Consider the following 23,908-nt stretch of genomic DNA (forward strand, 5'->3'; position numbering starts at 1 on the left):
GAGATCGTGGGTCAGGGGGAGATCGCAGGTCAGGGAGATCGTGAGTCGGGGGAAGATCACAGGTCGGTGGAGAGGTCATGGGTCACGGGTTGAAGTGATAGTGGAGGGCTGTAGGAGACATTGCAGAGAGGGAGGCTGATTGCGGGGAGATTAATAGGTTTGCTTGGGAGACCGGGGTGGGGGCGCGGGTGGGTGTGTTGAGCATTCCTGCTCCTCCTGGCCCACAAGTAGTGCTAGAAAGGCACTTACCCCCTGGATCCGGCCATTTCTCGCCTCCCTCCAGCTGCCAGGTTTCCCGAGACCTGGGAAATCCAGCCCGCAGCCGTTAAATCTAAATAGCTGCTAAAATTTGAGGCACGCAGTCTCGTTAAGATATTTAAATAACTGACCCACCTGTCGAGAGCAGGTTAGTCGCCCACCCCCCTACCCACCTCTGTTAAAACTGAAGTGGGCATGTTTGAGGCAGGTTGGGGGTCGGGTTTCAGATTTTTGAAATTTTAACATCCCCCGCTTCTCTCCTGCCCATCCTGGGGGGTTAAAATTCCCTCCCAAGTGCTGATTTAAACAAAAATATAAATTGTCGTACAGATTTGTTTGACACTATTTGAAAATAAGCAGCCCAATGAACATATCAAATACAAGTTTATTCAGGCTGAAACGCTCAGTAAATTTGATAAAGTCTTTCTTATTACTGTTATACCAACTTATCTGAAATCTTTGCCAAAAAAGGTACAGAAAAACTAAAACCTTAAACAACAATGGCAAATTGCACTTACTTGATTCACGCAGTTCTGTAATTTGGCCTCTTCCGCTTTGCTTGTCAATGGAGTATTAATGAACGTTCGATCTCAACACAGAGGTCATTCTTTGCCCCAGTGTATTTATTCAATATCAGTTCTTTTCAATAGTAGTCAATAATTCAGTTGCATCGATCTTAAGAAACCATTGTCCACTCTGCTATTTAAATATGTTCATGGTTTGTTACGTCAACACCCAATATAAAAAATCATGGGTTTGTTGCAACTCTATAATTGCTCAGAACGAAACTGTTCACATGACTTGTTGCAATTAACTTCCTCTTGTCTTGTAAGTCTACAATGTTACAACCACTGACACTTTAACCCTTCAGATCCAAGATCTTTTTCAATGTGTCAAAAATCATGGACTAGATGTACTGCCCATTGACTGTGAGTGAGAATAGTTACAGTTTAACAAGGTTATCACCTTGTTTGATGCATAAAAAGCTTTGCCAAGAAGACTAGTGATAGTGATGGGGCCTAACATGACTAGAAGCCATTAAAGAAGTTTCATAGATTGCCATTATGTCCCAACACTTCAAGTTCTGGCAGGAGAATATAATCATAATAGTTAAGCTATTTAGGGGGCTAAATTAGGCTGTGTAGCCTCCATTTTTAAAGCACTATGCAGCCACCTAACATTCGAAAATGAGGTCCAAGGTACGCGCGTAGACGGAAGTGCACAGAATGCCATGTTGGTAAAGCGGTTTGCACGTGCACCTAACGACCGGTGGCAGCATGCAGAGTAGGCAGAGCATGACATGAAACAGTGCGCAATGCTGATTTGAAGCCATTTACCAACTGCACACTCCAGCCAATGCTGTCTTAATCTTGCACAGCTGAACGTGACATTAAACGGAATAAAGGACCATCACCAGCGCTATTTAAAGGTATCATGAACTACTTGCAGATTAGTTGCTGGATTATTTCTTCTGGTGCAATTGTACATGTTTTTGGAGCTTTCCTATACTTGACTAAAGTTTGAATGGTTTACAGGGAGGGGTCTGGCTGGTGCTGAAGTACTTTTCTGTTCATTTAAAAGGTTGTGCTGAAACAAGTTGCTTCCAGAGATGGGTGGCCTGGTAGGGTTTTCTCTGGGAATTTAACATGACTGGGAGAATGAAGAGAGGCCACGCAGAGCAGGACAAGCTGCTAGAAGAGGGAGGAGCAGGAGGGGGAGAAGGGCTCTCAGCAGGAGGCTATATCCTCAGAGGGTCCAATTCTCTTACCTCAACTTCAGCGAGGACCAATGCTTGAGACGTCTTCATTTCACAAAAGAGGTCGTGACTGAAATTTACCAACTGCTGCAGCCACAACTGCAACTTCAAAGCAGGACAAGGACAGCATTGGCTGTCAAGGTGATCGTGGCTCTTTTATGTGTCGAGCTCCTTCCAGGCTGCTGCTGAAGATATAAGCAATATCTCACAGTTTGCTGTGCACTGCTACATAAGGAATGTCGCCGAGGCTCTTTATACACAGAAAGGCAGCTTCATCTCATTCCCTCTTGCCAGAGACAAGCAGGTGGACCAAGCACGAGGGTTTGCATTGATTGCAGGCTTCCCCATGGTGCAGGGTGCCATTGACTGCACACGCATTGTCTTGCGTGCACCTTGTAAAGTCTGTGGGTTGTGCAGTTAAATAATACACAGACTTCAGAAGTAACAAACAAACAGGTCTTTACTATTCGAAGGTCAGGGCGAATCTGCCCCAGCAATCCTGCCACAACACTTATATACTGGTGTGGTCACTATCGGTATTACAGTATACAGAAGCCAAACAAATAGTGCCACACCTAAAGTAGTTCTCTTAAAGGTGAACGGTTACATTCAATAGTTCCCTTAAAGGTAGACGGGTACATACACTACAATCCTCCCTTTTTAGCTTATTACTTACAGAGTCCCCGTTAAACATACATATCTTCAACTTCCTATAAAACAAATTACAGATATAATCTCGGTGGAGTCAATGTCATATAAAACAATTTACAGATATAATCTTGGTGGGAACAGTTCACAGGTTCAGTCTCTGCGGAAACAGTTCATAGATTCAGTCTCTGATCTTGACTCGTTCCAAACAACATCTCTTTGGTGTAGCCGGTTCACATGGCTAGCGTGACTCCTCCATAGCCTTTTTCTTGACGTAACAGCTTGAACTTTCGTCCTGTTGAACCAGCAGTGCGGACTTTTACAACCAACTGGCTGTCTTGATATTTTCCAGTTTTTCAACTAATTTAGTTCCTTTCGTAGTGTCCCGCCTGAGATGGTAGAAGTGCTAATATTTTAGACAGTTATTATCTTCTGCTTCTTCTTTTTCTTTTCTGCCTTTTTGACACTCTCGGAGCTCCTTTCTCGGCTGCCAGCTGTAGCGCCACCAACTCTCTATGTTCCTTAGACCTTAAGTGCTTCATCCGGATTTCAGCACTTTGGGAGTTTTCATCACAAACTGAGCAGACCAGATCCTCGTAATATTCAGTGTCACTCAACAGGTCATGGTAATATTCGGGGTCGTCCTGAGTTAGGCCAGTGAGAGGCCCTTCTACTTCCTTCTTATCCATCTGGACGTTAGCCGACGGTGGTTCCTTCCCTAACCATCTTTCTTGAAAAGACTTCTTCAAACATTCATATTCATTCCGCTCTTCCGGGGATGTCTGCCATTCCTTCACTACTGGCCTCATTTGTGAGTTCAATACCTTCCCTTCCATCGGGGATTTCGTTGTCAGGCTATTTAATCCTTCTACTGGAGTATCTGTTTCCACCCCCTTCTGTTCCCCTTGACGCAATTCAGCGTACTTTTGGCATCCTTGTAAAAGCTGTGTTGCCCCCTCAGCTATCTCCGTGACTTTTGGAAGCTCCAAATTCTTTCCCTTTGAACCCTGAAACTCGTGTTCCCATTTTGGAGTTGTCCCTCAGCGTGTGTAAGAGTTGGCTGGCCGTTAACTCTTCTACGGGGACACTGTGGGTTAGAGTCTTCTCCATTTCATCCACCTTTCCCTCCAATGTTTTCACCTTCCTTTCCTCCGGTACTTTGGTTTTAAGCGCTCGAAGAAGTTGCGCCTTGATGTTCTCTAACTCCTGTTCAGGGGCCATTCCTACAGTCTCTGTGATCCTTCCAGTTGCCTTTCCTTCCACTGCCCGGATTCCTAGTTGAATATGTTCTTCAAGTTGTTGAACCTCGGCCATTGCCACCTCATATTTGTCCTGGGTTGCCTTCAATAATTTAATGAGTTCTTGGACATCTTGAATTTCATGTTCTGCTATGTCTTCCACCTCTAATTTTTCATCGATGGATGGAATCTCTACCGATGAGTCTGTCTTGGCCTGGAGCTCATCAAACATTTCCTGCAGCCTTTGTAATTCTCGCTCATGTTCAACCTTTAGCTGTTCAGATGCTTTCACTAAAACTAGCTTTTCGGAGGTTGCTGAGTTAACCCCTTCCAGGATTGTAGTCTGGGCCTGTTCATACTGTTCTTTCAACTTGTTACACTCTGCTTGCAACGAGTCGTAGAGATGAACTGGGATAAAATCCTGGCTTCCTGAAGATTCCTCTTCCTTTGGTTCGTTCTGTAAATATTCTAGTTCCTGAACAGCATCAGGGGAATGTGATTGGTATTTGGCCACGATGGCTCTATGGTCGCTCTCTGCTTGAGCTAGCTGTCTCTGTTGTCTTTCCAGGTTCTCCCATTCGGTGTCCCAGAACTTTTCCATATTTTTCATCTCTTGTACGAGACGGTCACTCAACTGTTCTAATTGTTGTCGTACTTTGACATAAGTTTGAGTCCGAACTCGGTGTTCTTCCGTCGTGGATGAATCCTTTGCTTGAACAGGCTCAGAATTCTCTGTCAACCTGGAGTTCTGCTCTGCAGCTTTATTCTTCTTGGTAACATAAGTCCTTCTGCATGTCTTCGTTTCCTTCCCCATCGTCGGCAAGTCCCTTTTAGCCTTGTCTTCCATATTTGAATTGGTCTTATCGTCATCCATTTCAGAATCTGAGCTGATAGCTTGCACCGAGTCCTCCCTCATTATGGCTTTTAGGTAGTGCCATTCCATATCTATTTTCTTAATCCACTCCCGTCCTAGAAGTGGTGGTCCTCCTTCAGGTAATACGTACAAGTTCATTCTTGGGTGTTCTTTACCCCTATCTCTCACCTTGACTCTTATTTTCCCCATGGGGTATACGTTATGCCCTGTGTATGTCTGTAATATGAACTTGGTATTTCTTAAAGGTATGTGAGAGAATAGCCGGTGGTAGTCCCTTCGGTTGATGACTGATAGAGCTGATCCAGTGTCCAGCTCCATCCTTACTTGGACTCCAGCTATTTTTAGTATGACCCAGATGGTTTGTAGATCCGTTTCTTTACCCACATTGTGGATTCTCAGACTACCCAGCTCCTGGTTGTTTGGGTCTGAGTCTGAATTCTGTTCGTCTGAACTCTTCTCAGCCACCTTGTGTACCTTGTTGTACTTTTCTTGTGGTGGCTTCCTTTGATTGTTGGTCTTCTTCCCTGACCGGCATACCTTCGCGATGTGACCCAGTTTGCCACATTTCCTACACTCTTGGTTCTTAAACCAGCATTGATTCTGGTCATGCGTTTTCTTCCCACAACGGTAGCATTTTGTTGTGCTTGAAGTAATTTGGTCCACCCCGAGTGCCGCCGCCTTTAGTTGCATTTCCGCCATTCCTTTCGCTGCGGCTTCGTGCGATGCAGCTATAAGGACAGCCCTGTCCAGTGTGAGGTCGTTCTCTTCCAGTAGTCGCTTCTGCGTCCCTTCTTTGGACAATCCGCATACGAACTTGTCCCGCAGTGCTTCTGTCAGATTCCCTCCGAACTGGCAGTATTTCGCTAGCCTACGCAGTTCGACCAAGTATTCCGCATTGCTTTCGTCTTTCCTCTGCGTTCTTGCGTAGAATTTGAATCGTTCAGCCAGCATCAACGGTGTGGGGTTCAAGTGGTCCTTCAGCACAGCCACAATCTCTTCGAAGGTCTGATCCGCTGGTTTATCTGGTGCTATTAGATGCTTCAAGAGCCCGTATGTTTTTGCCCCCATCGAGTTTAGCAATGTTATCGCCTTGTCGTCTTCCTCTATTTTGTTGGCTTCGCAATAGATCTCTATGCGTTCCACGTACGTGGCCCAGTCTTCTATTTCAGAATTAAAGTCGTTAATATTCCCTCGCTTAGGCATCTTTCTTCCCTTGGGAGCAGCACCAGTATTTCTTTAAGTATTCTTATTTATTTGTTTATTTCTAAGATGGCGGTTTTCCCGCGAAATCGGTGGTTTCCCGCTCTTTCCTTCTCTCCCCGCCCACTTCAATGACGGTATGTCAGTTAAGATGGCGGTTTTCCCGCGAAAATGGCGGTTTCCCGCTCTTCCTTTCTCTCCCCGCCCACTTCAATGGCGGTTTCCCGCTTCTGTCGTCTCCTCCGCCTAATGGCGGCTTCCCGCGTTTCTTCCTGGTGGAAGGGGTACGCTTTCCCCACAGCGGACAGGTTCAGCCGCTGGGCTGGCTCTCGCACAGCTCCCCTTACTCGGCTCTGTCTTTTCCTCCCGCCCGCACGGCTCTACTGGCGCTGGGTACACCCCGTTAATGGAGGACAGTTCAGCCGCTGGACTGGCTCTCGCGCAGTCTCTCTCTCCGTACCCGGCTCTGTCGCTCTCTCTCCCGCACGTTCGGTTCTACCGGCCCTGGGTACCCCGTTGGTGGAGAACAGTTCAGCCGCTGGACTGGCTCTCGCACAGTCTCTCTCCCCTTGCTCGGCTCTGTCTCTCCCTCTCCCGCACGTTCGGTTCTACCGGCTCTGGGTACCCCGTTGGTGGAGAACAGCTCAGCCGCTGGACTGGCTCTCGCGCAGTCTCTCTCCCCTTGCTCGGCTCTGTCTCTCTCTCCCACCCGCACGGTTCCTGTTCGCCTCCCAGCCCTCTCGCAGACCGGTGTTTCCCTCCCCGGCTGCAGCTGGGTTTCTCTTCCCGCGCCTACTCCCAGTCTCAGCGCTTCGTGGCTGCGGTCGCTGCCCGGCTTTCCCCGCCGATCGAGGTCTGACTGTCTCACGACGCCGTTGGACCCGACTTTCTGACCGGCTCCGTTCCCCCTCGACCGTGGTCGAGTGCACAGCCCTTATCCTCCGGATATTCTCTACACCTTCCCCTACTCACAGTCTCCGCGGCCGCCTTGTTTCCAGCTGATCGGCTCACTCCGCACCGTGGTAGAAGGGTAGTCAGTGCCTGTTGCTGATGGAAGCTTTTGTTGCTAAAGTCTTCCTCCTTTCTATTGCTGCAGCCTCGTGTTTTCTTTCAGCAGCACGACGAGGGCGGTTGCCTCTCTTCGACGCTCTTCGTTGCTTTGGTAGTCTTGCCGCAGGGTACGATCGGACTCGTCGCCACTGTAAAGTCTGTGGGTTGTGCAGTTAAATAATACACAGACTTCAGAAGTAACAAACAAACAGGTCTTTACTATTCGAAGGTCAGGGCGAATCTGCCCCAGCAATCCTGCCACAACACTTATATACTGGTGTGGTCACTATCGGTATTACAGTATACAGAAGCCAAACAAATAGTGCCACACCTAAAGTAGTTCTCTTAAAGGTGAACGGTTACATTCAATAGTTCCCTTAAAGGTAGACGGGTACATACACTACACACCTCATGTCAACTCAGTCATTTTCCTGAATCGAAAGGGATTCCACGCCCTCAATGTGGAGCTGGTGTGCGACCACAGGCAGCGTATCAAGCAGGTGAATGCCTGTTAACCTCCAGCAGTCCCAGTTCCTTAATTCTGCAGCAGTCCTTTGTGCCACCTGTATTTGACCTATCAAAGGCTGGCTACTGGGCAACAAGGGTTATCTACTCCTGACATGGCTCATGACTCCGGTCTAGATCCCACACACATGTGCACAGCAGGCCTACAATGAGAGCCGTGCTGCCACAAGGAACATTATAGAGCATGCCATTGGTGTCCTCAAGCAATGCTTCCGCTGCCTGGACGCTCTGGAGGAGCCCTGCAGTACTGAGCTGAGAGGGTATCAAGATTTGTGGGAGTATGCTGCATGCTGCACAACCTGGCCATTATGAGGGAACAGCCCTTGCCACCACCTATCAGGCGAGATGATGAGAAGCAGGAGCACAAGGTGGAGGAGGAGGAGGAAGTGGAGGAAATGGAGGAGGAAGTGGAGGAGGCAGAACTGCAAAAGGAAGTGGAGGAACAGCAAGAGGAAGGGAGAGAACGTAGACAGGCCCTTTCTGTCAGGGCTCTAAGTGATGAAATAATTCATGAGCAATACCAATAATCTCAACCACTTTCCCATTCACCAACAGTCCCACGTTCCCTTTTTTCCCCCATTACTGACCATCACATCATCTTCTTTCCGACAACAGAAAAAGAAAATGCACATTCCAATCCAATTTTATAAATTCAATCATTACATAATGCATACAAAAATAAACTATTCACACTTGGGCATTTCCTTAGTGCCGGTCTTCCGTGTGCTGTTGCCTATTCTGCTGCTCCTACGAGGTGCTACCCCAGTGGCTGCAGCATGTGTGGTGGAAAGCTGCTGACCTTCAATTGAGGACACTGCAGATGGCTTTGGAGGGTGACCTCGAGCAGCTCTGGGCCTAGAGGGTCCAGCTTCAGAATATACCACCTCGGCCTGGGCTGCAGCAGTCTGGGCTGGCTGGCTGACAGACAACAGCAAGGGCACTGGCGGAGTGGCTAGGGTGGGAGCAGGAATGCTGTCATCCTGAGAGAGGACAGCCAGTTCGTGCTCCATGGAGCCATTGCAACTCTCCTGGGGCGGCGCCTCAGTAAGCCTACTGATGTGTTGGAGAACAGATTGATGGACTGCTGTGAAGCCCTGGAAGCCCCTTTGAACAGTGGTATCCAGAGCCATGATGGCAGCAGTCTGAACTTCCACTACAGCACTCAGACATTTGATGGAAGCTGTTCCTGCTGCAATGCGAGCTGTGACATCGGCCATCAGAAGCTGCATCATGGTGGCTTCCACAGGTCTGCTGATGGAGGTGACTACCCGTTCCATGCTGGAAAGGATGGGCTCCAAGCTCTGTGCAAAGCCCTGTGGCAGGTTGGTGCTGGACTCCTCCATGCTCTTTGACATTGAGCGCAGGCTTTCTGGTAGGATTTCCAGTGCACCAAGCATTTGGATATGTAAACCAATCAGCCTTCTTCTGTAGCCTGGCCCATCGAAGTCCTCATTTAACTCCTCTGCAGCAGATCGAGTGTGCGACCTTGCCCTACGGTGTCCTTTCCCCCCGCCCCGGCTCCTGCACACTTGTGCCTCACCACGGGCAGATCCCTCTTCTATCATAGCCTCTAAATAACGCCCGATGTCAGACTCTGAGCTGATGGCTGTGCGTGTAAGAACAAGTGACGATGTCTCTTCAACCTCCAAACCTTTCCTTTGGCAATTATCTGAAAATAGCACAGCCAATGGTAATTTAAATACTTTAGTCGAATTGTCACTGTGACAAGCACTTTGGGCATTTACATTTGCTTTAAATTAGGGGTGTCCAAGCTTTCTGTCTTCATAGGTGCAAATCACAGAACATAGGAATGTTAGACAAAAAAAGACTAAGGTCCATCTAGTTCGCCATCTACCATCCTGGTAGTCACATGATATAATGATAATGGAGTTGTTGACTAATCATAGCAATCAATCTCTAATAATTAGTCTACAGCAGACCCAGCCATGACACAAGGAAAACTCCAGTGATGGAGAACTTTGGGAACCATAGGTCCATAGTCACCTGTTCCTCCCAGGCATGTTACACTTACTACAGCTCTGGAGTCCTACATTAAGCTTAAACCCACATTCCCAATAATTTTCATGTATTTCAGGTTGCTGATACTAAAAGATCTTGGTCTTCTGATTTAGAATGTATTCATCAATGAGGTTTAGCATTAAGAACAGCCCTTTCCAAGCACCCAGGCCCACAATACCAGCCAATGAAAGATAGAAATGCAAATAGCAAAATGTTTCTGGGCCTCAAGGGTTGGATTGTCATGACTCAGGAGGTCCATGTGACCCATTGGGTACATAGTTGTGCCCCGAGTAACAGCTCAAGAAAGAACTTAAACAGTCATGTTGAAATTAGCAACTTAAAATAGTGGAGGCTGACATTAGTTTGCACTCAGATAAATAGAAGATCACTGCTTTCCATATTTAATGGTGCTTCTCTTTCCCTTCAGCTAACTAGGCTGAAGCTCAGGAATTCCACCCGCCCCCCACAAACCTCTCTGCCTCTCTATCCTTCAAGAAGCTCCATAAAGCCTAAGGGGGAAAAATTTGGTTGGTCAGTGCCTCCTGTTAGTGCTTCCAGGGGGCATTAACAGGGCGCTAGGAACTTAGCGCCCGAGTGCGGCGATTTTAGCGGCGCTCGCGAAATTGACCAGTCGTTTTGTGGCGGCGCTGAACACTACCGCCACGATCTCCTGTGCCCACAGATCGTGACGTCAGTCAAGTGTGGAACGCCCCGGTAGCATCCCGGACAGGATATTGAGTCACGCGCCCTGCCTTAGCGCCTGCCGCAAGGAACGACAGGTAGAGGGGAACGTTTTCAAGTCAGGAAGGGGCTGGGGGAGCGTTATTTAAAGGCGGGCGCTTCCTGCCTTTTCTTGTCGGCAAAATTTTTGGTTTTAACGCTGTCCTAAGGAGTTTTGGCCCTCAGCACCACTTTTGAGGTTCCTAAGTGCCGAGCTCTTTCTGTGGGCCTATCCATTAGTGCTTCCAACACAATTGCTTTTGAGGTGCCTCCAGGCCGAGATTCAAGGCTGCAATGAGCAGGGAGTGGCTGGCCAGCAAGATGGCCCCTCCCCTTTAAGAACTGGACGCGCCAGTCTGTCTGGCATCCATGGTAATTGGCATCGCCTGAGCTTCGGTAGCACTCGCTCCATGACATTTGCGCCTTAAGAGAGGTGTGTAGTGCCTGATTTAGCGCTCAAATCACCTCCAGGGGTGATAGAGGCGAATTTTGCAGTCGAAGGCAATAATTAGCGCCAGGTGCTAAACATTGCGCCCGGCCGATATTAGCGCCCCAAAATGGGCGATACCCAATTTTTCCCTATAACTCTTTCACCAAGCTTTTGATCACCTGTCCTAATATCTCCTCATGTGGCTTGGTGTCAAATTTTGTTTGATAACGCTCCTGTAAATCGTCTTGGGATATTTCACTATATTAAAGGCATGATGTAAATGCAAGTTGTTGTTGATGTTGTAAGGAGCATTTATAATTACAGAAATGTTTCTCAGTTCCTTAGATAGTGCAAATTGAAGCTGTTATTTGCTCGTACATATCTATATAAACCCATTTGTACTTGTTTCCTACATTACAAGTGACTACACTTCAAAAGCACATTTTTGTCCAGACCTCTTCTAGACCCATCTTTTGTTTCTTTACTTGTCCCATTACCACCCCTTTTGCCTTGCACCATCATCCCTTTCATCATTCAATCTCTCCTGCCTTCCACCCTATCACAGACCTTCCCTTTTGTTCTTTACTCCCATCACCTCATTCCCTGCCTCTGTACTTGCTTAAAACCTGTTACATCTCTAAAATTTTCCAGTTCAGATGAAAGGTCATCGACCTGAAATGTTCGGCTGGATTTTACGAACATCGGCAGGTCCGTGGTGGGCGACGTCGGTGCTGGGCCCCAACCCCGCTGCTGGCTCTATCCCGCTCAGAAGCAGGGGAAGTTATAATGGGAAACAAAGAAATGGCAGACCAATTAAATGCATATTTTGGTTCTGTCTTCACAAAGGAGGACACAAATAACTTCCCAGAGATGTTGGAGAACATAGGGTCTGATGAGAGGGAGGAACTGAAAGAAATCAGTATTTGTAGGGAAATGGTGTTAGGGAAATTGACGGGATTGAAGGCCGATAAATCCCCAGGGCCTGATAATCTACATCCTAGGGTACTTACGGAGGTGGCCCTAGAAATAGTAGATGCATTGCTGATCATCTTCCAAAATTCGCTGGAATCTGGAACTGTACCCATGGATTGGAGGGTAGCTAATGTTACCCCACTATTCAAAAAGGGTGGTAGAGAGAAAGCGGGGCATTATAGACTGGTAAGCCTGACATCAGTAGTGGGGAAAATGCTAGAGTCCATTATAAAGGATGTAATAGCTGAGCACTTGGAAAACAGTGACAGGATCGGACAAAGTCAACATGGATTTCCAAAAGGTAAATCGTGCTTGACTAATCTACTGGAATTTTTTGAGGATGTAACTGGGAAAATAGATAAGGGAGAACCAGTAGATGTGGTGTATTTGGACTTTCAAAAGGCTTTCGATAAGGTCCCGCATAAGAGATTAGCGTGTAAAGTTAAGGCACATGGGATTGGGGGCAAGGTATTGACTTGGATAGAGAACTGGTTGGCGGACAGAAAGCAGAGAGTAGGAATTTCCGAGTGGCAGGCAGGGACTAGTGGGGTACCACAGGGATCGGTCCTTGGAGCCCAACTATTCACAATATACATTAATGAGCTAGGTAAGGGAACTAGATGTAATATCTCCAAGTTTGCAAACGACACAAAGCTGGGTGGGCGTGTGTGCTGTGAGGAGGATACCGAGAAACTCCAGGATGATTTGGACAGGTTGGGTGATTGGGCAGAAGCGTGGCAGATGCAATATAACGTGGATAAATGCGAGGTTATCCACTTTGGTGTCAAAAACAGAAAGGCAGACTATTATCTGAATGGCAATAGATTGGGAGAAGGGGAAGTGCAACGAGACCTGGGTGTCCTTGTGCACCAGTCGCTGAAGGTAAGCATGCAGGTGCAGCAGGCGGTAAAGAAGGCAAATGGTATGTTGGCCTTCATAGCGAGAGGGTTTGAGTACAGGAGCAAGGATGTCCTGCTGCAGTTGTACAGGGCCTTGGTGAGACCACACCTTGAGTACTGTGTGCAGTTTTGGTCGCCTTATCTGAGGAAGGATGTTCTTGCCATGGAAGGAGTTCAGCGAAGATTCACAAGGCTCATCCCTGGGATGGCAGGAATGATGTATGAGGAGAGATTGGGTCGATTGGGCTTATACTCGCTGGAGTTTAGAAGAATGAGAGGGGATCTCATCGAAACTTATAAAATTCTGACAGGTCTGGACAAACTAGATGCAGGTAGAATGTTCCCGATGGTCGGAGAGTCCAGAACCAGGGGTCATAGTCTAAGGATAAGGGGTAAGCCATTTAGGACAGTGATGAGGAAGAATTTCTTCACCCAGAGAGTGGTGAACCTGTGGAATTCTCTACCACAGAAGGCAGTTGAGGCCAAGTCTTTAAATATATTCAAGAAGGAGTTAGATATATTTCTTAGAGCTAAAGGTATCAAGGGATATGGGGAGAAGTCAGGTACGGGGTACTGAGTTTGGATGATCAGCCATGATCACATCGAATGGCGGAGCAGGCTCGAGGGGCCGAATGGCCTACTGCTGCTCCTATCTTCTATGTTTCTATGTTTTCTATGTAGAATGAATTTACCTTGATTGGGCTTGTTAAGCCTGTCCAGCAAGTTTCCCGGCCAATTAACGGAAGCGGGTCTGGTGACATAATTTGATGACATGTCATCAGCCGGTTTCCTTAAAGGGACCATGGCCAACTTTCTTTTGACGTTTGTGCTGTCAGTGTTCTGCAGCATTGAGGTGCTGCAAACACTGACAAGCACTGCACAGAGGTGCAGGACTGCACCCAGGCTCTCCAGTGACTCCCTCCATATGCTTATGGAGGGAGTCACAGCACGCGGGATGGTCTTCTTCCCTTCACATGGGCGGAAGAGACCTCCCTAGGAGCTCAACACAGCCTGGTTGCACATTGCAGAGGAGGACACAAGCAGGGATGTGGTCAGGAGGACCTGGCTGCAGTGCTGCAAATGTTTCAATGATCTCAGTAGATCACGAAACGTTAGTACAAAGCCACACTCAACATCATCCTGCTGTTCCGCTCATCATATCCCCATCACTCTGCCATCCCTACCTTACTCCTGCACATCCTTACTCACACCAACTTACCTTGCACCTTCACCCATCCCTCTCTATCTACATCATCACATCCCCATCTCACTAGCCACCCCTCACACTCACCCTCATCCTAGTGCAATCATACCAACTAACAACACACAAGGGTAGGCACTTGTGTGTTTTATGCAATGTTCATGTAAAGTTTCTGTTAATGTGCTGTCAAACATTGAAACCGTTATTTTGAACACTTTGTGTTTTTGGACAGATTTGTGAGCACATTTGGAAGTGGCTTAGTGAGTTGCAGTGAATGGTGAGACATAACAGTACCCCCCGCAATGGTGATGCATGTGAAAGGAAAGGCTTGGGCATTGTAGGGATGCTTTATGGTGTTGGTGTGGGGTGGTGCCAACCTGGCGCATCATGTGGTAGCCAGGGTGCACAGCGTCAAGTGAAGTAAATCTGGCTATGGTGAGGCCATCCCTGGCCTCCCGGGCAGCAATGTGCTCGGATTCTGATGCCCTCTGTCCTGTGCAGCATCAGCTGATTGTGGAGAAGGTTGGTGTTGTTGTTGGTGCTGCTGGTGTGCCTGGTGCTGCTGGTGTGCCTGGTGCTGCTTGTGTGCCTGGTGATGCTGGTGTGCCTGGTGATGCTGGTGTTGGGGCTGATCATTGTGGGATTCTGAGGACCAAGGTGAGAGAGTTTCAAGGGCACCCATGCTGATGGAATAGATGGTAGGTAAAGTAGAGATGACAGAGTGATCTGTCAATGGTGGGCGAGGTAATGAGGTCAGACTGGATGGAGACTTGTGTAAAGACTTGCAGCATTTTGAATCTGTAGTGAAAATGCAGTTTAGAGAAGCTAGTGGTTAAGGGAACATTTCTCAATCAGCTGGGAGCTTTGACTTGACATTTGAAGCTGTCAACTCGTCAGCTGATTCAATCAGTGGTAGGGAAATTATTGGAAAAAATTCTGAGGGACAGAATTAGTCTCCACTTGGAGAGGCAAGGATTAATCAAGGATAGACAGCATGGCTTTGTCAGGGGGAGATCATGTCTGACCAATTTGATTGAATTTTTTGAGGGGGTGACTGGGTGTGTAGATGAGGGTGGTGCAGTTGATGTGGTCTACATGGACTTCAGTAAGGCTTTTGACAAAGTCCCGCATGGGAGACTGGTCAGAAAGGTAAAAGCCCATGGGATCCAGGGCAACTTGGCACACTGGATCCAAAATTGGCTTAGTGGCAGGAGGCAGAGGGTGATGGCCGAAGATTGTTTTTGTGACTGGAAGCCTGTGTCCAGTGGTGTACCGCAGGGATCGGTGCTGGGTCCCTTGCTGTTTGTAGTGTACATTAATGATTTAGATATGAATGTAGGAGGTATTATCAGTAAGTTCGCAGATGACACGAAAATTGGTGGGGTGGTAAATAGCGAGGAGGGAAGCCTCAGGCTACAGGACGATACAGATGGGTTGGTTAGATGGGCAGAACAGTGGCAAATGGAATTTAACCCTGAAAAGTGTGAGGTGATGCATTTTGGGAGGTCTAACAAGGCAAGGGAATACACAATGAATGGTAGGACCCTAGGGAGGACAGAGGATCAGAGGGACCTTGGTGTGCATGTACATAGATCCCTGAAGGCAGCAGGACAGGTAGATAAGGCGGATAAAAAGGCATATGGGATACTTGCCTTCATTAGCTGAGGCATAGAATATAAGAGCAGGGAGGTTATGATGGAGCTGTACAAAACGCTAATTAGGCCACAGCTGGAATACTGTGTGCAGTTCTGGTCGCCACACTGTAGGAAGGATGTGATTGCATTGGAGGGGGTGCAGAGGAGATTCACCAGGATGTTACCTGGGCTGCAGCGCTTCAGCTATGAAGAGAGACTGGACAGGCTGGGGTTGTTTTCCTTAGAGCAGAGAAGGCTGAGAGGGTACCTGATTGAGGTGTACAAAATTATGAGGGGCATAGATAGGGTAGATAGAAAGGAACTTTTTCCCTTAGTAGAGGGGTCAATAACCAGGGGGCATAGTTTCACAGTAAGGGGCAGGAGGTTTAGAGGGGATTTGAGGAAAAACTTTTTCACCCAGAGGGTGGTTGGAATCTGGAACTCACTGCCTGAAAGAGTGGTAGAGGCAGGAATCCTCACAACATTCAAGAAGCATTTAGATGAGCACTTGAAACGCCATAGCATACAAGGCTACGGACCAAGTGCTGGAAAATGGAATTAAAATAGACAGGGCTTGATGGCCGGCGCGGACACGATGGGCCGAAGGGCCTCTTTCTGTGCTGTATAACTCTGTGACTATGACTATAATGACCTCTGACCTCCCACCTCAGCTTCACAGACGCGGTCTAGGCACAGCGCGAAACTGGTGGGCGACCTGTCAAATTCAAAAAGTTGGGAGAAAACCATTGTTAAGTGGCTGTAAACAAGCCACTAATGATTTTAATTGCCTTCCCTGCCGCTGCATGTCGAGTCTACTCAACACTGACAGACCCGACATTTGGTAAAGGCGTGTAACGGCCAGTTCACAGCAGGGTCCCAACCCACTGGGGAGAAAAAACACTTTCCCACCCGGCCCGCCACCGATCGCACCCGCTGACCCACCCCCCCACCGCTGCAAAATCCAGCCCATTAACTCTGTTTCTCTCTTCACAGATGCTGCCTGAACTGCTGAGTAGTTCCAGAATGTTCTGTTTTTATTGCTTTCCAAAAAGCAGCCTTAAAACAAGCACCAATTAATGCCAAAAATATAAAGTTTTGAGGCAGGAAATCACATGGCAATCACAGTATGCAAGAAAGTACATCTGTGGCTTCCTGATGTCTAATTTGGTAAGTTCCCTAATATGGACCTGAACCGCACAACACTCGATAGATCCCACCTCCATATTATTATAAAGCTTGATTGTATCTCATCATAGCCTTTACTGCTCTAGTGCAAATAGTGCCAGAATCTCAAGTCTCTCATCAATTGTCCCTTTGATGCACCCACTTTTCACACTGTAGGAATTGCTTATTTTCCATTCTACCTAGCTCATATTTGAAGACTTATTACTTTTGATTTGTTGCCCTGTGTCTTTTCTGCCCAGTTAAGTTGAACCAGATGCCCTTTTATCTCAGAGAGGTTGCCTTTTTCCAGTCCAGCACCATTGCATTTGATCCTTTGTTATCCTATTCTAGTTTCACATTGAACCTAACTATTGCTACTTCCCAATTGTTTTCCTGTTCTCACATTTGTAATTTGCCCTATTTCACTTTCCAGAACTAAACCAAGCAATTGTTCTTTCCTTGTTGGACTAGCAACAAATTGATCTGAGAAGAATTCTTGGCTACGTTCAAAAAATAATATCCCACTTTGACCACATATATTCCCTGTATCCAAGTCTATCTTGGGATAGTTAAAATTCACACAATTTTATTGCCCTGTTGTCCTTACATATCTCTCTGAACTGTCTGGAGAGCTATCCCTGTGCTTTATTTCCACTGTTTGGTGGCCTATAATAATTGTATAATTCCACTTCATATTCCTTAACTCTATTTTTATGGTTGGAAAATTGACAGAGCAATCAACGGACCAACAGTAAGCGAAATTTCAAACCAGGACAATTGAGGGACAGTTGACAGTATTTCTACTACAGTGCATCAAATACTGGGGTTCCAAGAATAGAGTCCAAAATAAAAATATTTTACTGAAACCTACATATAAAATTCAAAATGTAACATTATCAACAAATAGCATAAGATTAAAATAATTTATTTTGACTTCTAGCCAAATACCATGAAGATGTGCACAATAAATGGGTAATAATCATCTTCAAATTATTTCCTTTTGCCCATTTCACATCCCTTCACTGTGTACAAATTTCATGTTCCAAGTACTTAAATTTACTTTTCTCTACATTAACTTTTCCAATGGTGTGACAAGGCAGCTCATTTCAGCAACACTCAGCCATCTGTACTACTTCTGAATTATCTGATTGGGTGTCCAGACCAATTTTAGCTGTACAAGACACAGGAAAGATGTCAAGACCTTAGAGAGGGTGCAGAAGACATTTACTAGAATGGTACCAAGGATGAAAGACTTCAGTTACATGGAGAGACTGGAGAAACTGGGGTTGTTCTCCTTAGAGCAGAGAAGGCTAAGGAGAGATTTACTAGTAGTGTTCAAAATCAAAAAGGGTTTCGATAGAGTAAATAAGGAGAAACTGTTTCCAGTGGCAGAAGAGTCAGTAACCAGGGGACAGAGATTTAAGGTAATTGTCAAAAGAACCAGAGGCGACATGAGGAAAAGTATGTTTACACTGTGAGTTGTTGTGATCTGGAATGCACTGCTTGAAAAGGTGGTGGAAGCAAATTTAATAATAACTTTCAAAATGGAATTAGATAAATACTTGAAGGGGAATAATCTACAGGGCTATGGGGAAAGAGCAATGTTGTGGGACTAATTGGATAACTATCAAAGAGCCAGCACAGACACGATGGGCCAAATGGCCTCATTCTGTGCTGTATGATTCTATGGTTCTGAGGTTTGTGCAAAAACAAATAGTTTTACTTGTTTGCTCCAGTAAGATGACTCAGTTATGTTGCAACATTCAGTCTTTCAATTGCCCTAAAACCTGGCCTTTTTCCTCCTTGAGTCTGTTCTGCCACTCATTGCTGATCTGTACCTCAACTCTATTTACCTGTTTCTGTTCCATATCGCTTGATACCTTTACCAAATAAAAATGTATAGATTTTAATCTTGTAAATCCAGAGACTTTCAGGATGGAGGCTTACAGATTTCAATGACCTTTTGTGCTTCCAGATTTCACTCCTAAATGGCCTAGCTCTAATGTTAATATTTTGCCTCTTTGTTCTGGATTGCCCCACTAGAGAACATCGTTTCTCTCTATCTAACCTATCAAATCCTTTAATCTTCTTAAACACCTCAATTAGATCACCCCTCAATCTTCTATACTCAAGGGAATACAAGCCAAGTTTATGGAACCTGTCCTCAAAATTTAACCCTTTTAAGCCTTGGTTTCATTCTAGAGAATCTGCGCTGCACCCCTCCAAGGCCAATATATCCATCCTGAGGTGTGGTGCCCAATAGTGAACACAGTCCTACAGATGGAGCCTGTCCCAGGCTCTGTACAAGTGAAGAATATCTTCCTCACCTTTGTATGCCAACCCACTTAAGATAAAGGCCAACATTCCATTAGCCCTTTTGATTACTTTTTGTACTTCTACACTAGACACCTAAATCTCTTTGTTACTCCAAAGTTCCTAAGTCTCTTACCATTGAGAAAATATTCTGGCCGGAATTTTCCTTACCTTGGCGGGTCGTGACCCCGCCGCTGGCTCCATCCTGCTGTACAAAATGAACTTACCTTAATGGAGCCTATTAAGCCCGCCCAACGCGTTACTCAGCCCAATGAGATGGAGCAGGTCTGGTGACATCATTCAAGATGCGTTTTAAGCCGGGATCTTTAAAAGGACCCTGGCCACATTAAATTTGAAGTTCAATCTAACATAGTGGGTGTTGAATCTTTACTGTACAATAATATAATAAAAATAATATATGATTGACAAAGAAATATTTAAATAAAATGATCATTAAGTAATATGACTCCATCTACAAATACGATCAAGAACATAATTTAAAAAGTACATTAATTGGGAAGTTATGTTGCTTTAGTCACAAATCTATAGGGGGAAAAATTCGGTAGGTTAGCACCTCCTGTTAGCGCCTGCAGAGAGGGGTAATGGGACACTGATGCAGTAGTGCTAGGGTGAGGTGAATCCAGTGGCGCATGGCAAATCCAGCCCCCCCTCCCCCCCGTTGAGCCGCCGGTATGAGGTACTGCTAGGGACTTCAACGCCAGGCAGATTGTGACGTCAGTCAGCATGCAGCGCTCACTGGGCGCCCGATCTGGAAAATTCATTGTCGCCACTTATCTTTGCGCCTCGACCAGACAGCGACAGGGAGAGCAGGTGCATAGCTGCAGGAAGCCGGCTTCAGCGACGTTATTTAAAGGCATCAGCATTAATCACTTGCAGCTGTCATGGCAGGCTAGTTTCAGTGGTTTGTTGTCAGTTTCACCCAGTGGATGAGTTTGTATGAGTCATTTCAAGCTTCTTTTTTATCAGCAGTCTTCTGGCAAGTGCAAAGTGGCTACATTTATTGTTCAAAGATTGAAATTGCTACACTTGGCAACATTAATGGGGGCTGTACTGGCATGCCACCTCGCCCTCCAGGATCTATGGCAGAGGGAGCGTAGGCAGCCAGAAATACGGGAATACATGCACAGAGGGATGAGGAGGAACATCAGGGCTCGCACCAGGAGGCCTTACCCTCCGAGGGTATTCCGACAGCACCTCTCCTACCTTCAATTAAGCCAGGAGCAGCGTATTAGACGGCTCCGCATCACCAAGGTGGTGGTCACAGAACTCTGCCATCTCCTCCAAACAGACCTCCAGCCTCACACCAGGATGAATTAAACCCCAAATCCCTTTTGCTCATCACATGCCCATCATACCATCCCTGTGTCATGCCATATCACAGCGTCCTCCTGGGCACAAAGGTGAAATGAGACCACAAAATATTGCAAACTCATTACTAAATTTATGCATAAACATATCACACATATCACATTCATTCTAATAATTAATAACCCTTGTGCCTGCCATAGTTGAATAGCTGTCATTATGTGCAAGATGTGAGATGTGGGTGTGAATGTTGGTAGGTAGAGCTTGTTGGTGGGGGAGCACTGGTTGTGTGGGCAGTGTGTGAAGCTTGTGGCAGTGTGTTAGCTTGTGGTACAGATGGCGGTATGTAGCATTTGCTGAAGCATTCAATCACCTTGACCACCCAACTGATGTGGATCTGCCATGAGCACAGCTGCTTCAGTACTCCGGCTCCTTCTCCTTGTTGTGCTTCTGCTTGCTAAGGCAGCTACACAGCCAGCAATGTTGAGAAAAAGGTGCTGCAGTATCAATGAACCACCCCTTTAAGTACTGGGAAAAGCCTGTGGCCATGATGAGTTGAGATTAGACTGCACTCGATATTGGTCCACCTTTTGAGTGTAACGCCACTGAGCTAGGCTTTTAAGGCATGATTTAGCACCCCAATCATTCTTTGAGCAGTGAGAATGAATTTTGCATGCAGTCTAAAGCATTAGCGCCTGGTGTTAATCCTCAAACTTTTCTAAAGATACCGCCCATTCCTGGGCTATAATGAATTTCTAACCCATAGACTTTTGTTTCAATAACAGGTAAAAATAAAAGATGTGTGTGTGTATAGATAATACATAAAATTCAGCAGATTTTAAATGTAATCGTAAAGGGGTGGATGTGCAATCTTATGCAAGTTCAGTGGAAGAGCTGCGGAATTCCTGATAAGCAGTGTAAGTGGTGTTTCTGGGATTTCTGCAGCTCTTTCGTTGAAGTTAACAATGGATGAGTGAGAGAACCTCTGCAGAAATTCACCCTAAGGTCTCAAACTGAAAAATTACATTAGTTATATTCAGGGACTGAAAGCAAATTGAACCAGTGGAATGAGTGATGGGAATGAAATTGTTATGGTTGATGATTTAACATGTAACTGGACAATCACAGTATACTGTGAGAAAAACCTGACTGGAAACAACACAAAAATGTATTAAATGGGATATGTCATTTTTTTATAGGGCAGATCAATTCACTGCAATTACTGTTCAGTTGGAAGGGAAAAAATGAACATTTACCAGTAGCTTTTCAAGTAGAACAGAATCTGCATCAATCTGTTAGCTGATGTAATCAACATGTTTTTATTTTGTTTTTTTTTCCATGCGGTCAAGTAATCAGCTGGAGCAATGGCCACGGAACTCACACCTCAGGTTGACAGAAGTGATTCCCGAGCTGTGTGAATCCCGTGGCCATGCAGGGAAATTCAAAAACGAAAAAGGCTCTTAAATGCCTGTAAAGTACGTCAAAATGATTTCAATTGGGTCCCCGCCGCAGCAGCTCGGGTCGGCTCCACACTGACAGATGCACCTGTGGGAAAGGCGTGTGGGAGCGGGATGACAGCGAGTGCCCGACCCACTGTCAAAAAAAACAACTTCCCACCCGACCCGCCACTGATTGCGCCCACTACCACCACAGAAAATTTAACCCTCCATTTTGTTTTTTCTCAGATCTGAAGTGGATGACCTCACACTTCCCCACATTGAACTCCATCTGCTATAGTTTTGCCCACTCACTGAATCTATCTATATTCCTTTCCAACCTCCTGCTCTCATCTACACAATTTACCATGCCTTCTAAGTTAGTGTCATCTAACTTGGATATTCAACTGTCTATTCCTTCATTCAAGTCATTAATAAATATAGTGAAAAGCTGAGGCCCTAGTACAGATCCCTGGGGAACACCACTTGTCACATGCTGCCAATCAGAGAATGTTCTCTTTATCCTACCTCCGAACCAATTACCAACCCATGTCACACGGTTACTTCCAATTCCATGCACTTTCATCTTTTCTAAATATCTGTTGTGGGGAATATTATTGAATGCCATCTAAAAGTCCATATAGAAAACATCCATAGATACTCCCCTATCCAACATGCCAGCTTCCTCAAAACATTCAACTAGATCATAGGGGCATATCAGTCTAATTGTCTTACCAATCTAATTGTATTTTTTGAAGAAGTTATAAAGTTGATGGATGGGGGAAGTCCAGTAGACATTGTCTACTTAGACTTCCAAAAGCTTTTGATAAGATACTGCATAAGAGGCTTCTCTATAAGATCGAAGCCTCTGGCATTAATGGTAATATATTGAGCTAGATTGAGAACTGGCTGGCAGGACGTAGGCAAAAAGTAATTATAGATGGATTTGAATCTGTTTGGAGACCGGTCACCAGAGGTGTCCCGCAGTGTTCGGTGTTGGGATCGTTGCTCTTTCCTATTTTTATTAATGATCTGGATGTAGGTGTTGGGGGCAAGATCTGCAGATGATGCCAAGATCTGTGCAAGTATTAGGTCTGTAGATGATGCTTGTCTGCTTCAGACAGATCTTAATGTGTTGGGAAGCTGGGTTCATGACTGGAAATTGATGTATAACTTAGCTAAGTGCAGTGTTATGTATGTGGGTAGGGCAAATGCTCAACATTCGTACACCCTTCAGGGAAAAACATTAAAGAAGGGCATTCTAGTGCATACATCTTTAAAGGTACATGAGCAATGCCATGAAGTGATAGCTAGAGCAAATAGGATGTTGGGGTGTATCCATAGGACAATTGAGTATAAGACGAGGTATACTATTTTTTTTTTAATTATTCACAGAAACCACACAGTGCAGATAGAGGCCATTTCGGCCCATCGAGCCTGCACCAACACATATCCCACCCTATCCCCGTAACCCCACGTATTTAATCCCCCCAACACTAAGGGTCAATTTATCATAGCCAATCAACCTAACCCGCACATCTTTGGACTGTGGGAGGAAACCGGAGCACCCGGAGTAAACCCACGCAAACACGGGGAGAATGTGCAAACTCCACACAGACAGTCGCCCGAGGCTGGATTCGAACCCGGGTCCCTGGCGCTGTGAGGCAACAGTGCTAACCACTATGCCACCGTGCTGCCCTTGTCTTTATACAAGACCTTAGTCAGGCCGCACTTGGAATACAGTGTCCAGTTTTGGTCTCCTCACATGGTGGGTGATATTGAGGCTTTGGAAAGGGTGCAGAGGAGGGCCACTACACTAATTCCCAGTTTAGAGCATCTTAGTTATCAAGATAGGCTAAAAGAGTTGGGATTCTACACTTTAAAGAAGTATAGACTTAGGGGGAATCTGATTAAGGTTTATAAGATGATGAAGGGAATAGATTGTCTTCTAGTTGACAGTTTGTTTCAATTAAATAGGTTAGGGAGGACCAGGGGTCACAAAATTAATTTGTATAAGGCCAGATCTAGGTTAGATGTCAGGAGGTGGTTCTTTTCCCGGAGAATAGTGGACCTCTGGAACAGGCTGCGGTCTCATGCGCTGGATGCTGATTTGCTGAATTCCTTCAAGCGAGAGCTGGACCTTGTGTCTCAGGGGGTTTTATACCCTTACCTATATAACAATTAAGAAGGACTCCGGGGTGGAGAGTTTAGTTAATGGCCATTTTATTTACAATGTGCTTCTTCA

At 46.0% G+C, this 23,908-nt stretch overlaps 2 protein-coding genes across 4 annotated transcripts in view; both read right to left on the bottom strand.

Moving 5' to 3' along the window:
- Nucleotides 1-23,908, bottom strand: part of LOC147081299 (TLR adapter interacting with SLC15A4 on the lysosome-like) — a 74,721-nt gene that overhangs the window by 19,060 nt on the left and 31,753 nt on the right. The window contains exon 1 of one of the 3 annotated variants that reach the window (XM_085980834.1): nucleotides 777-1,016. The exons of the other annotated variants lie outside the window; for them this stretch is intronic. The gene's annotated coding sequence lies outside the window, so the exon portion shown is untranslated. Of the gene's footprint in view, nucleotides 1-776; nucleotides 1,017-23,908 lie in introns of those variants that run through there. 3 annotated transcript variants of the gene reach the window in all.
- LOC147081300 (uncharacterized) lies at nucleotides 7,358-9,321 on the bottom strand. The gene has a single exon (XM_085980832.1). The coding sequence runs from the start codon at nucleotides 9,112-9,114 to the stop codon at nucleotides 8,233-8,235; it is 882 nt and encodes a 293-aa protein (XP_085836958.1). The 5' UTR covers nucleotides 9,115-9,321; the 3' UTR covers nucleotides 7,358-8,232.

The sequence above is a fragment of the Somniosus microcephalus genome, unplaced genomic scaffold (assembly GCF_052327205.1).
Source record: "Somniosus microcephalus isolate GS21.2 unplaced genomic scaffold, FLI_Smic_1.0 scaffold563, whole genome shotgun sequence".
NCBI lineage: Eukaryota > Metazoa > Chordata > Chondrichthyes > Squaliformes > Somniosidae > Somniosus > Somniosus microcephalus.

Coding starts and splice junctions, on each gene's coding strand:
- LOC147081300 (XM_085980832.1), bottom strand. CDS start 9,114: ATGATAGAAGAGGGATCTGCCCGTGGTGAGGCACAAGTGTGCAGGAGC.